Genomic DNA, 12,877 nt, shown 5'->3' with positions numbered 1-12,877 from the left:
ATTCAGCAGGCACTCAGAGGTTAAGCATTCCAACCCCCTCTTCTCTTGAGGGTGGCCTTAACTAATGAGAGTTGATCAAGCTCTTCTTCTGCTCCAACTGAGCAGGACTGACAGACTAACTGGGGTTTCCCCCAGGGGTCTTCCCAGAATCAGACCAGCAGGCAGACAGACAGATTGCATCCTCCTTCCTTTGGGGTCCGATGTGAGCCATTGAGTGGGGAGGCAGAAATCCTCCTCCAGACCTCCGAGGGGACTCCAGAGAGCTCAAGGATGTGCCTTCCTGTTGGGACTTGGAGAGGTCCCTGCTCTGTTCACATGGGCCACAGCTAGTGACCAAAGAGGACAGCAACAGCTGGTCTTCCTGGCCAGTGCACCTGATACAACGGCAAGTTGAAACACCCAAACAACACTCAGGATTTGGAGGCAGATTTATTTACACCAATGGGCACTGATTGGGATTATTCCCAGGATATCAAGCCCCAGTCTCTGGTGTTCTAGGGCTTATATGGGATAAGCAAGCAGGAACTACAAAGGCAGAATGGCTTGTCAGTTGGGGATTGGTTTATACAATGTGCATCACAGTGACCAGCCATTTCTAAGAAACAGAAGCTGATGGAGATCACTACGAAACAGCCCCGAGCAGGACTTAAATTAACCAGTGGGCTTTCCATTTTACTTGTGAGTCTGTCCAAAACCTAGGCCGCTTGTCTGGAAATGAGCAGTATACTCATAGTAAGTGAACCTCTGTGAGCCATTGATCCCTACTGAGTCCTGTAACGGCAGATGAAGCCAGAAAGCCTCAAAGGGTAAGACAAGATCACAGCCAAGGACACCTGGATCCAACCTCAACTAGATAAAGACTGTAGCCTCAGGCATCTCACTCCTGGGTGGATTAATTTAATACCTTACTTGGAGAAGTCCTTGAGTAGTTCTGCCCTTCTTGAGTACTCCCCTCCCTTCTTCTGATAACTAAATATGGGCCACCCAGAGAAGGTCTTGGTCTTAGCCCCAAGTGAATCTCAAATTCTGTGAGATGGCTTTGATCCTCCTGGAGGAGCCCTGAAATCATTCCATTTATCTCTTTTTATTTAGCCTTCACTGTACACTCATTTGGGAGATTGAGGACCTGATCCGTCTGCAGTAACTAAGGGATATTATTAACCTGATAGAAGCAACTGGAACTGGAACAGGAGCTATTATTGGCAACTAAGAAACTGAAGTATACTGGCTGGTGGGGGGGTGTTTTCTGTCACAGTTTGGTGTGGGTGTGTCCCCAAGGGTTCCTGTGTTGGAAGTCTGGTCCCCAGTGTGACAAGGTTAAGAAGTGGGGAGGCCAAGCATGGTGGCGCACACCTGTAATCCCAGCACTTGGGAGGCTGAGACAGGAGGATCAGCAAGGCCAGCCTGGTACAGGAGGAGTCTATCTCAGAAAAAAAAAATACATAGTAGGAGTCTATCTCAAAAAAAAAAAATACATAATAGGAGTCTATCTCAAAAAAAAAATTGAATATACTTCTGTCACCATGAGGCCAGTGATGCCATCAGCTATGGGGTCCTCAAAAGAGGCAAGATGACATCAGTGCCATGCCCTGGGCCTTCAGAACCCTGAACTAAACACATCTCTTTCCTTTATAAGTCATCAAGCTCTTGGTATTTAATTATAATATCAAAAAGTGAAGTGATGCACTAGCCCATTTGTCTTTTAGTTCATGTGATTTGGATCAATCTTGGGTAATTGAGCTAATTTTTAAATTGATAAAGAGAACAAGAAAATCAGCGAAGCAGTCAGCATTATTATGATGTGTCTGAACAAGCTCGCTATCTCCTAGATGTTCGAGGTCATGAAACCAAGTTCACTGAAAACACACACACAGCAAAGTAAGCACTTGATAGATGTGAGTCATGGGGGTAAAGAGGAGCGACAAGGACATGTTAGCTTTTGAGATGCTTTGCCTCTGTGCCCGTGTGTGTGTGTGTGTGTGTGTGTGTGTGTTTTCAGTGGACTTAGTTTCAACCCAGGACCTTTTATTTTACTTTTTATTATGAATCAGGGTCTTGCTAAATCAGTAAGTTGCCCAGGCAATGTTCCAACTTGTGACCCTCCTGCCTCAGCTTCCCAGACTGCAGGTATGATAGCCTGCACCACCGTGCTGGCTGACACTTTTATTCTTTTTAATTTTTTTTCTTTTTAAAAATTTTATTGGTCCATTTTAGGTATACATAATGATCACATTATCACAATTTGTGCCTGTACATGACATCTCTTGTTTCTTCTTTTTTCCCATTCCCCTCCCTTCTCTTCAGCTCTCCTTCCTCTTATTTACAAAAGCTTTGTTTCCATATTTTTCCTTCTGTTCTTTTTTCCTTGTCCCTTCATTCCTTTTCTCCTCCCCCTCCCTTGCTCCTCTTCTCTTTTTTGTTCTGAATAATTTTTTTTGGTCTTTTTGAGGTGGGCCTCACTGTGCAATTCATTCTGGCCTTGAGCTCACTTTGTAGCCCAGGCTGGCCTCAAACTCACAGTGATCCTCCTGCCTCAGCCTCCCAAGTGCTGGGATTACAGGGGTGCACCACCATGCCCGGCAAACATTTTCTTCCTATTTCACAGTATCTATTATTTATTTTGGTCCTTATTTACACTTCTGGTTTCACACACCAGAGAGACAATGTGGTATTTACACATGTGTGCCTGATTTATTTCACTTAAGAGTATGGCCTCAAAGTACATCCATTTAGCTAGAAATGTCTCAAGCTTGCCCTTCTTTATGGCTGAGTAGTACTCCATTGCATAAAAAAAAATCACATCTTCTTTATTCATTCATCAGTTGATGGGCATTTGGGCTGTTTCCAAGATTTGGTTATTACGTACAAACTATCCTACTGACATTTTTGATACTTGTGCTGTCAATAAAAATAAAAACATACAGAATGGTATTACAGGGAAAAGACTGATAACAACTGAATCCCCTCTGGAGGGCTGATCTTTGGGTGGGGGAAGGGATACCCAGAGAGCCTCTGCATTTTGCTGTTATTGAAGACCTTCAGCTCCAAGTAATTCACATGCAAAAAACTCTAAACCACGATGTGGACTGGGGATGGATTAGCTGAGCTTCCACAGCAAGCTTTTGAGTGAGAACAAGTAAATTAGGTGAATGCAAACAGCAGAAAATATGTGAGTGAACTTTTATTCCTGTTCAAAAATCTTTGCCAGTGACTTGAAATCTCAAAGTTATATTATGTTATAATTAAGCCAGGAATGACAACACATCCCTGTAGTCCCAGCCTTCGAGAGGCTGAGGCAGGAGGATCACAAGTTCAAGGCCAACCTAGACTACATAGAGAAACTCCGTCTCAAACAAAATAAAAGAAGAAAGAAAGAGGAAAAAAAGAAGTAAATATTCATGAAAACTCTGAGTTATTTTGGAATGAGTTAAAATACTGAACCCTCGGGGCCAAGGTAATAGCTCCGTGTAGAAATGTGCTTCACGTGTGCCAGGCCCTGGGTTCGATGCCAACACCACATACAGAACAAAACAAAGCCCTGAAAGAGTAATTGCAGAATCTGAAATTTGAGTCTATACCCTGGCGTATTGTTTTCCTGCAGTGTAGAGAAGCTATATCTATGTGGGTCTGTTCATAAACACAAAAACACTATGTCATGAGGAAACGTGTCTCTAAAACTAAGACAGTGGTGTTCATCTATGTAAATTCTGTGTAAGTGTGGACTTAGGAAGTGCCTGGTCCTTCTTGAGTCCCTAAAGCTTGTATTTTTACAATTCTGCACTCCTGTGCTGGGCACAATGGCATATACCTATAATCTCAGTTACTCTGGAGGCTGAGGCAGGAGGATCACAAGTTTGAGGCTAGCCTGGGCAACTTAGCAAGACCTTGTCTCAAAAATTGAAAGAGCTGGGAGCATAGTTCAGTGGTAGAGCTCTTGCCTAGCATGTGCAAAGCCCTGGGTTCCATGCCTAGTTCTGAAAAACAAACAAAAAAAGAAAACAAAACAAACTAAAAAAAAATCCTCTGTACTCCTCAGCCCCAGGGTAGGTCAAGGAAACCAGGACTCTTTTCCCCCAAGGAACCTGGCGGCATTACCACGGTCTTGGGCATCTCCAGGCTCCTGCCGAGGCTGAACATTCAGAACCCGAAACTGGCCGAGCAGTGCGTCCACCCCAGGCAACGCGCCTCAGCATCAAGAGGAGGGGCTGCTGGTCTCCAGGCAACGAGGCCAAGCAAAAAAAAAAGTGCAAACCCCAAAGAATACAGGCGCTATTGCTTATTAGAGACATAAAAGTTTAGAAGAGCCAGCGAGCAAGGCTGCTCCCCCGCCCGCCTCTAGACCTGCCTGTGGCTCGCCGGTGACCCGAAGTTCCAGTTTAAGAAAGGGTGGCGTGGGGCCTGACGATGGAGCCCTGAACCTTTAACCTGCAGGCCGGCAAAAAAAAAAAAGAAGGAAAAAGGAAAGAAAAAAATAGAAACAATTAATTGATTAAGGGCTGGCCCAGGAGCTAAGCACCTCTGACCTTTAGCCAAGAATTTTCCCTTCCTGAAACAAAGAAACATTTAAGGAGATTAAAGACCTAATGACCCCAATTTCCTCATTCCAAATTATATTAAGGATCAAAGTATCACTCTCTACCCCACCGATATTTAGAATGAGTATATGGAAGTAAAGACCTTTCTTTATAAACTTGGGGAAACAGGGTTTCCTAACACAGCATGATGACATAGGGAGCAGGAGGGGCCGCTGCAGGCGGGGGAACACCCCCAGGTCTATTTTTAAACCTGTGTGCTGAGGACAGAACTGCCGATCTTTGTCATCCTGCAGAGCCATGACCCTGCACGCACTAAACAGCAGCTCCCCGTCTCCCCTCCGTAGCCCCTGGCACCCTGCACTTCTAGGAACTTCACTCTCAGCACCGTGTCCAGGGGCTGCCGTGCAGTGTTTGTCCTTGTGGGACTGGCAGCCCGGCCCAGACGGGCACTGGACTCTCAGGAGGGCTCCCCGGGCTGCAGCGCACGGCGGAAACATCCGGTCACGGGCGTCTAGCCGGGCTAGACAGGAAGAGCAGTCTCGCTCTGTCGTCCCTTCTAATGATATCGCCTCGAAGAACCTCATCACCTCCCCCTGCTGTCCACCGTGGAAAGTCCCCGCCAGTGTCATCACACCGAGGACCAGGTGTCCAACAAACGATCCCTGGGGACACACTTAAAACCATCTCCTGACCTAGCACTGGCCTCTGTGAACCCTGCTGCTCTGATCTTGGGCTACAGACACCTGTCCCCACCCCTTGCTTTTTCTTTTTTTTTTTCTTCAGTACTGGGGATCAAACTCAGGGAGCAATGAGGTACATCCCAGGGTCTTGCAAAACTTAATCTTCTCGCCCCCACCGCCAGAATAGGCGGGGTTACAGGTGTGCACTGCTGTGCGCGCCTGACTCCCTGCTTTGAACTCCAGTGGATGCACACTCAGAGGTGGGCTTGCTGGCACACCTGTGCGTGTCAGGCTGTGGAGGACAGAGACCCCCTCTGGTGCCCACCTACCCGGCAAAGGGAGCAGGGCTCAGCCTGCCGAGCAAAAGCCTTCGGGCCACTCGTGTCTGCTGGCTCGGGACAGTGGCGGCAACCACAGGCAAGCCCGGCCCAGCCTGGCCTACGGTGAGCGGAGACACAGCCAGGCCCCCCGTGGACAGGGTCCCGTCAGCCTCACCCCTCTCGCAGCAGTCACTCCCAGCCCCGAGCCTGCACGGTCAGCCCAGGTCAAGCCTGAGGAGGGGCCACGTGGGTGGCCGGGCAGCCCGGTCCCCTCGTGTAGAGGGCTTGTGGCATCTGAAGGCCACACCCAGCCAGTGACCCAGGCCGTGCGGCTCAAGCCCCGCCTCCCTCCAGCATCCAGAGCAGAGGCGGCCCCAGCTGGCTCAGGAGTAACAAAAAAAGCGGTGATGGGAGCACTGATGGGCCCCCCAAGACAGCGTGAGCAGAGCGGCCGGTGGCCTCAAATAGCAGAAGGGCCCCGCCTGGGCATCCGGGCCCATCCCAGCAGCCTCAGGACCCCTCTCCAGGCTGCCTGCCCCTCCCGCCCCTCCTCACTGTGTAGGGCTTTGGCTCACAGAGCAGGGGCGGGGTCGGCGTGGCCACCCAGAGGAGAGGAGGGAACAAAGTCTTCCCCTATTTAAACCATGACTGCCCGGGCTGGAGTTGCTCCCCTGCGGTGCCACCTTCGCACTCTGCTGTCCCAGCCACAGCAGCCAGCGCGTCCCCGACATGCAGGGAGCCCAGGCGCCGCTGCTGCTGCTGCTGCTGGGCCTCAGGCTACAGCCGGCCCCTGGCATCATCCCAGGTAATGAGGTCCCCCACAAAGCCAGCCACCCAGCGGGCCACCCTCCCCGGGCTGACCCGACCTCTCTCCCCTGGCCAGTGGAAGAGGAGAACCCAGCCTTCTGGAACCAAAAGGCGGCCGAGGCCCTGGAGACCGCTAAGAAGCTGCAGCCCATTCAGACGGCGGCCAAGAACCTCATCATCTTCCTGGGGGACGGTGAGTGAGTGTGCGGGGTCCCGCTGAGCGTCCGGGCCAGCCTGGGCCCAGCCTGACACGTTCTGCTCCTCAGGGATGGGGGTGCCCACAGTGACCGCCACCAGGATCCTGAAGGGCCAGATGCAGGGCCAGCTGGGGCCGGAGACGCCTCTGGCCATGGACCACTTACCGTACATGGCGCTGTCCAAGGTGAGCAGGGGCGGGGGGGGGGCACTGTGACCCAGGGGAGCCTCTGGGAGAGCCAGGGCCGAACGAAGGGCACAGGGGCAGTGGGCACAGGACCAGGCCTGCATCGGAACTGGGCTCTGACCTGAGCACAGCTGGCAGCGTCTCTGTCCCCAGACGTACAGTGTGGACAGACAGGTGCCAGACAGCGCAAGCACGGCCACCGCGTACCTGTGCGGGGTCAAGGCCAACTACAGGACCATCGGGCTGAGCGCGGCCGCCCGCTACAACAACTGCAGCACAGCCCGGGGCAACGAGGTCCTCTCCGTGATGTACCGCGCCAAGAAAGCAGGTGTGCTTGGCGCTGGGACTGGGAATAGAGGCAGGCCAGGAGCTTTAAGTGGCCCATCCTGACCTCTGCCTCCTTCAGGGAAGTCTGTCGGCATAGTGACCACCACCAGGGTCCAGCATGCCTCACCGGCTGGCACGTACGTACACACTGTGAACCGCAACTGGTACTCGGATGCCGACATGCCTGCCTCAGCGCTCCAGGAGGGCTGCCAGGACATCGCCACACAGCTTGTCTCCAACATGGACATCAATGTGCGCACAAAAGGGGCACAGGGAGGGATTGGGAGGAAGGGGGGACCATAGTCCTAGGGATGGGTGTCTGGGGCCACCAGGGGTGGGAGGGTGTGTGAATGCGGAGCTGGGATTGTGTGAGGAGGGGACAGGTGGTCCTTCACGCCCTGAGCCCAGCTGTTCTGGCCCTCTGACCACAGGTGATCCTGGGTGGGGGTCGAAAATACATGTTCCCCTTGGGGACCCCAGACCCCGAGTACCCAGATGATGCCAACTCCACGGGAGTCAGGCTGGACGGGAAGAACCTGGTGCAGGAGTGGCTGGCGAAGCACCAGGTGAGGGGGCGCACAGGGTGGGGACATGGGGGGCTGGTCCGGGGCTGTGAGGGGCCAGGGCCATGGGTCTCAGGCTCTGGCTGAGGCCTGCCTCTCCCGGCAGGGGTCTCGGTATGTGTGGAACCGCGCAGAGCTCCTCCAGGCGTCGCAGGACCCGTCGGTGACATACCTTATGGGTGAGCCCCTGCTGCCCGGGCCCTCAGGTGGCCTCCGACAGCTGCCCGGGAGCGAAGGTGGATGCCTACCCGGACCCCTCCCCACCAGACAGTCACCATAGTGTCCCTCGTCCCTCAGGCCTCTTTGAGCCTGTTGACACGAAATTTGAGATCTACCGAGACCCTGAGCTGGACCCCTCCCTGGCGGAGATGACAGAGGCGGCCCTGCAAGTGCTGAGCAGGAACCCCCTCGGCTTCTACCTCTTTGTGGAGGGTGAGCGGGGGCACCTGGCACAACGAGGCTGAAGGGGCATCCAGAAATGGATCGAGTGTCACGTCTCCCCCGGCTTCCTCAGGGGGCCGCATCGACCGTGGTCACCATGAGGGTTCAGCGTATCGCGCACTGCATGAGGCGGTCATGTTCGACAGTTCCATTGAGAAGGCCGGCCAGCTCACCAGCGAGCAGGACACCCTGACCATCGTCACTGCTGACCACTCCCACGTCTTCACGTTTGGGGGCTACACCCTGAGGGGGACCTCCATCTTTGGTAGGTCTGGGGACTGTGATGGGTGTTGTTGCTAAATTTGATGGCAAAGGTCTCTCTGAGCCTCAGTTTCCTCATCTGCCCAATGGGCACACTGATAGTACTGTTTTGTGGGGATCTTGGGAAGATTAAGCCTGAGCCCAGACAAAAGGTGGGGGGTAAGGGGTACACTGGTGACCAAGCAGTGCTCAGAGGGGAAACAGGTGTCCTACTCTCCCTGCAGGGCTGGCCCCCCTCCTGGCCGAGGACGGCAAGACCTACACCTCCATCCTATACGGCAATGGCCCTGGCTACATCGGGGACCAGGTCCCCCGGCCCAATGTCACCGAGTCGGAGAGTGGTGAGTGGGGGCTGGGCAGCCTTGGGGTTCAGGGGCAGAGAGGAGCTCAGGGAGGGGAGCCGCACTGTGCTGACCACCGTGTCCCCCCAGGCGACCCCAACTACCTGCAGCAGGCGGCCGTGCCCCTGGCCTCGGAGACGCACGGCGGCGAGGACGTGGCGGTGTTCGCGCGCGGCCCGCAGGCGCACCTCATGCACGGGGTGCAGGAGCAGAGCTACATCGCGCACCTCATGGCCTTCGCGGGCTGCCTGGAGCCCTACACCCCCTGCAACCTGCCGCAGCCTGGCCAGAACAGCACCACGTCCGCCCCGGCCCCGACGCACGCCCCGGTCCCGACGCACGCCCCGGCCCGGACCGACACCCCGGCCGAGACGGACGCGGGCCTCAACGCTGCGCTGCCTTCCCTGCCGCTGTTGGCGGGGACTGTGCTGCTCCTGCTGGGGGCCACCGCTGCGCCCTGATCCCACCCCAGGGCCCCACTCCTCCTCCCCTCCCCACCTGTCCCCCTCAGACTCACCCTGGATCCCCCTACTGGCTCCCCTGCCCCCTTTCGGGTTCTTCCTGATGCCCCCATTGAAGCCTCAACCTCCCGCCCCATCTCGGCCTGCCCCCTGCTGGGTCCCTACCGGGTTTTCCATCCAGGATAGCCAAGTCTGGGCGCTCAGGAGCCTCCACTTTGCCCTAGCGACCCAGGACAGGCAGACACAGGGGCCTAGCAGGCTGAGGCCTAGAGGCCCACACCCTGTGACCTGGGGTGCTGCTCTAGGACTCCCCTTCCCCACACTACCCAGCGGGCACTGCCCAGAGCATCCCCTTGCTGAGCCACTTCTGGCCCCGCCTCAGAGGTGGGCCCCGTGTGACTTCAGTCACTGCTGTGTCACAGGTACCCGGGAATGAGCCTGGCTTCCCGACACCTCCAACCCATGTGCAACTCACCCTGCAACTCACCCTGCAGGGTCTCAGCAAGGCCATGACACCGTCTCTGGCTGTCCTCACTGAGCCACCTCTACACCCCAGCCCCCATCAGAGCGCCCGGTGGGTCCATCACACACACCAGGCTGGGGAAGTCAAGGGGAGCCTGGGAAGCTGCGGACGGGGCAGGCAGCACAGAACAGCCTGTGGGCCACTCCGAAGAAGATTCCCCGTCCTCCTGGGTCTGATGGGAAAGAAAAAGCAGTAATAAAAGAAGCTGTTATACAAAGTTATGGCAGTAATAAATTTTAGAAACATAAGCCATAAGCGCGGGGGGCCAGAGTGTTCGCGCCATCTAGGTAATCAGATTGGGGTCCAAGGAGAAGCTGCTGAGGACGGGCTCTGAGCAAGAGTCCTGAACAAGTGCAGAACAGCGGCGCAAAGGCGCTGAGGCAGCAGCTGGCCGGAGATGCTGAGTGGCCGGGTCAGAGCGCACAATCAGGAAAGGAGTAAAGCCGGAGAGGCAGGGACAAGGGAAGGGCAGAGCGGCACCGCACTCTAGGCAGAGTGATTGCAAGCCTTCGAGGAGGGACTTGACGAGGCCTGGCTTAGCACACAGCGCTCCGGCGTTTTCTGGGAGAGACAGCTACGGAGTTTTTTCTTGATCTGAGGAGCAACTGGAAGGGAGCTGCGGACTCCAACAATTCTCCCTACAGTGAGAACCTTCCACGTCCCGTCCCGCCTCACTACACTTCGTGCCTAGCTAATCTGCCCCGGTGAGAACCCTTAGAAGAATTACAAAAAGGTGAAACCAACTAGTTCTTCAGCAAATCTTGCAATATTAGAAATGTATTTGTGCATTTACAAAGATACACAACAGTATCTTGCTCCCACTAGAAATATTAGTATGAATGCTTATGCTGCCTTATTTACTAAAACCTTCATTTAACAGCATAACACATCCATTTGAAGTCCTGGCTCGCAGGGCAGTTTATTTCAATTCCGGGTTTTAGTGGCTGTCACAAAAATATGGACGCTGAGTGGAAGAAGGGCCATCATTAGCTGAGCTTACAGAATCATTACACTCACTTTTAAATTCCAGCCACCAATTATGAGAAAGCTTTTGTTAAAATCCCGCTAGTATATTTCTATTTTCCCTTTTGTCAAATAATCAGCCTTTGAACACAGTGGGGAAGTGTTACATGCTTATGTTTTTTGTTTTGTTTTTGGGACAAGGTCTCTCTATGCAGTTCAAGCTGACTTTGAACTCACTATGTAGTCCAGGCTGGCCTCGAACTTGCAATGATCCTCCTGCCTCAGCCTCCAAGTGCTGGGATTGCAGGCGTGCACCACCATGCCTGGCACATTTATGTTTTATAAATGTGTTCAAAATGCAAGGACCTCTTCATTTAAAAACTACAAATTTCAGAAATAGCTTGTTCTGGAATTAGATGGCAGTGATAGTTGACCAACTTTGTGAATATTATAAAACCATTAAATTGTGCATGTCCCAAAGGGTAAATTTTATATACAGCAGGAGGATTGTAAGTTTGAGTCCAGCCTGAGCAACTTAGAGAGAAACTATCTCAAAGTATAAAATAAAATTTAAAAATACTGCAGCTGTAGCTCAGTGTAAAGACTCTGGTTCAATCCTCAGTACCATACACCTACACACACACACACACACACACACACACACACACGTAAATTTTATGGTATGGGAATTACAATCTAAATTTTATAAAACAAGCTGGGTGTGGTGGCACATGCCTGTAATGAGGCTGAGGCAGGAGAATCATGGCAAGTTTGAGACCAGCCTGGGCTACAAAGTGAGCTCAAGTCCAGCCTGAACTGCATAGCAAGACCCTGTCTCAAAAAGAACCACCCCCCAAAAAAAAATAAAATAAAAAATAAATTTTATAAAATAGATTAGGTAGTCTCTGCTTCAAAGTTTCAAGGTGTGCATAGTGTCAGTCAAATACATGTTGGTCACTGAAGCTAGTACAATGAAGATACCTTCAAACATCTTTCAAAAACATTCTTTCTTGCTAGAGTTGTAGCTCAATGGTTCAGCACTTTTTAACGTGCTTGAGGCCCTGGGCTTTATCCACAGCACCACAAGGAGGAGGAAGAAGGTAGGTGGGAGGAGAAGGAGAAGAAGGGGGGCTCTTTCTCTGTGCTATGGAAAGTTTTCATGTCCACACCGAATCTCATTACCATCAAAAAATTCTACTGTCACAAGCTGGGCGTGGTAGCACATGCCTATAATTCTAGCACTTTGGGAAGCTGAGGCAGAAGGACTGCAAGTTTGAGCCAGTGTGAACAATTTAGTAAGTCCCTGTCTCAATTTTAAAAAATTAAAAAGTAAAATAAAAAAGGCTGGGGATGTATCTTAGTGCAAAGGCTCTGTGATTAATGCCCAGTATAACAATCACAACAGCAAAAACAAAGAGCCGCCTTTAATAGGACAGTCTTGGCTTTAAAAAATTAACCCCACTCATGGTCACAATTTGCTGTGCCCTGGTAGTCTGTAGTGGATTGATACTGGTGGTCAACTTATAACCCCCAGCTGAACTGAGTAAGCGTGGTGCTGGGAGGCCCACCTGGGGACTGTTGCCAGCAGCATAAGAGGCAGACCTGGAGAAGAAGGAGAAGGCTTTTGGGAATTAAAGAGGCTGTTGGGAGTGGAGAAAGGCTGTTGGAAACTGGTAGAAGCTGTAAGGAGCTGTTGGTTCTGTTGGAGGAGCTCATCATGCTAGTCATGCTGGCTTTCCTGATGAACTTGGCTGCTTCCATCCGAGGAGCTGGGGACCTTGCCGGCACTGAGAATGGCTTTGGTTCACTTTGGGGGAGCTCTAGTCCTCACTCGGAGCATCGCTTCCCGGCTCCAGAGGGGAAGATGGTCCCCTGGAAAAGCTTGCTGCATTGGCTTCCCTGATGGGAACTCGGCCATCTTGATCACTGGAGGAGCTCAGGACCTCACTGTTGCTGAGGATGGCTGTGGTACCTTTCGTGGGAGCTCTGATTCTTCTGAGTGTCACTTCCTGGCTCCAGTGCGGATCCCTCAACCTGTTGGCACAGATCCTTCATCCTGCTGGCACAGACTTCCTAGATTCCACCACTGACCTTTGGGCCTTCGAAGCACAGATCCGTGAAACAGGCCTGCATGAGATATTGTTGTGGGCTCTGGGCCTCCAGTTGGATTTGTGGGGGGGCATTGTTATGAGCTCTAGGTCTTCAGCTGGACGCATGCAGGACATTGCCGTGGGATCCAGGCCCTCAGCTAGTTTCTTTTTTTTTTTTTTTTT

At 52.6% G+C, this 12,877-nt stretch overlaps 1 protein-coding gene across 1 annotated transcript; it reads left to right on the top strand.

Moving 5' to 3' along the window:
- The first annotated feature begins 6,193 nt into the window (after window positions 1-6,193).
- LOC102017190 (intestinal-type alkaline phosphatase) lies at window positions 6,194-9,837 on the top strand. Its single transcript, XM_005395380.1, has 12 exons — window positions 6,194-6,340; window positions 6,419-6,535; window positions 6,609-6,724; window positions 6,878-7,052; window positions 7,131-7,303; window positions 7,483-7,617; window positions 7,721-7,793; window positions 7,912-8,046; window positions 8,129-8,320; window positions 8,541-8,657; window positions 8,748-8,981; window positions 9,057-9,837. The coding sequence occupies exons 1-12, from the start codon at window positions 6,265-6,267 to the stop codon at window positions 9,116-9,118; spliced, it is 1,605 nt and encodes a 534-aa protein (XP_005395437.1). The 5' UTR covers window positions 6,194-6,264; the 3' UTR covers window positions 9,119-9,837.
- The last annotated feature ends 3,040 nt before the right edge of the window (window positions 9,838-12,877 follow it).

The sequence above is a fragment of the Chinchilla lanigera genome, unplaced genomic scaffold (assembly GCF_000276665.1).
Source record: "Chinchilla lanigera isolate Chin_1 unplaced genomic scaffold, ChiLan1.0 scaffold00052, whole genome shotgun sequence".
Lineage (NCBI taxonomy): Eukaryota > Metazoa > Chordata > Mammalia > Rodentia > Chinchillidae > Chinchilla > Chinchilla lanigera.
The sequence above is the reverse complement of the archived record's forward strand: the minus strand, read 5'-3'. Positions and strand labels throughout refer to the sequence as shown.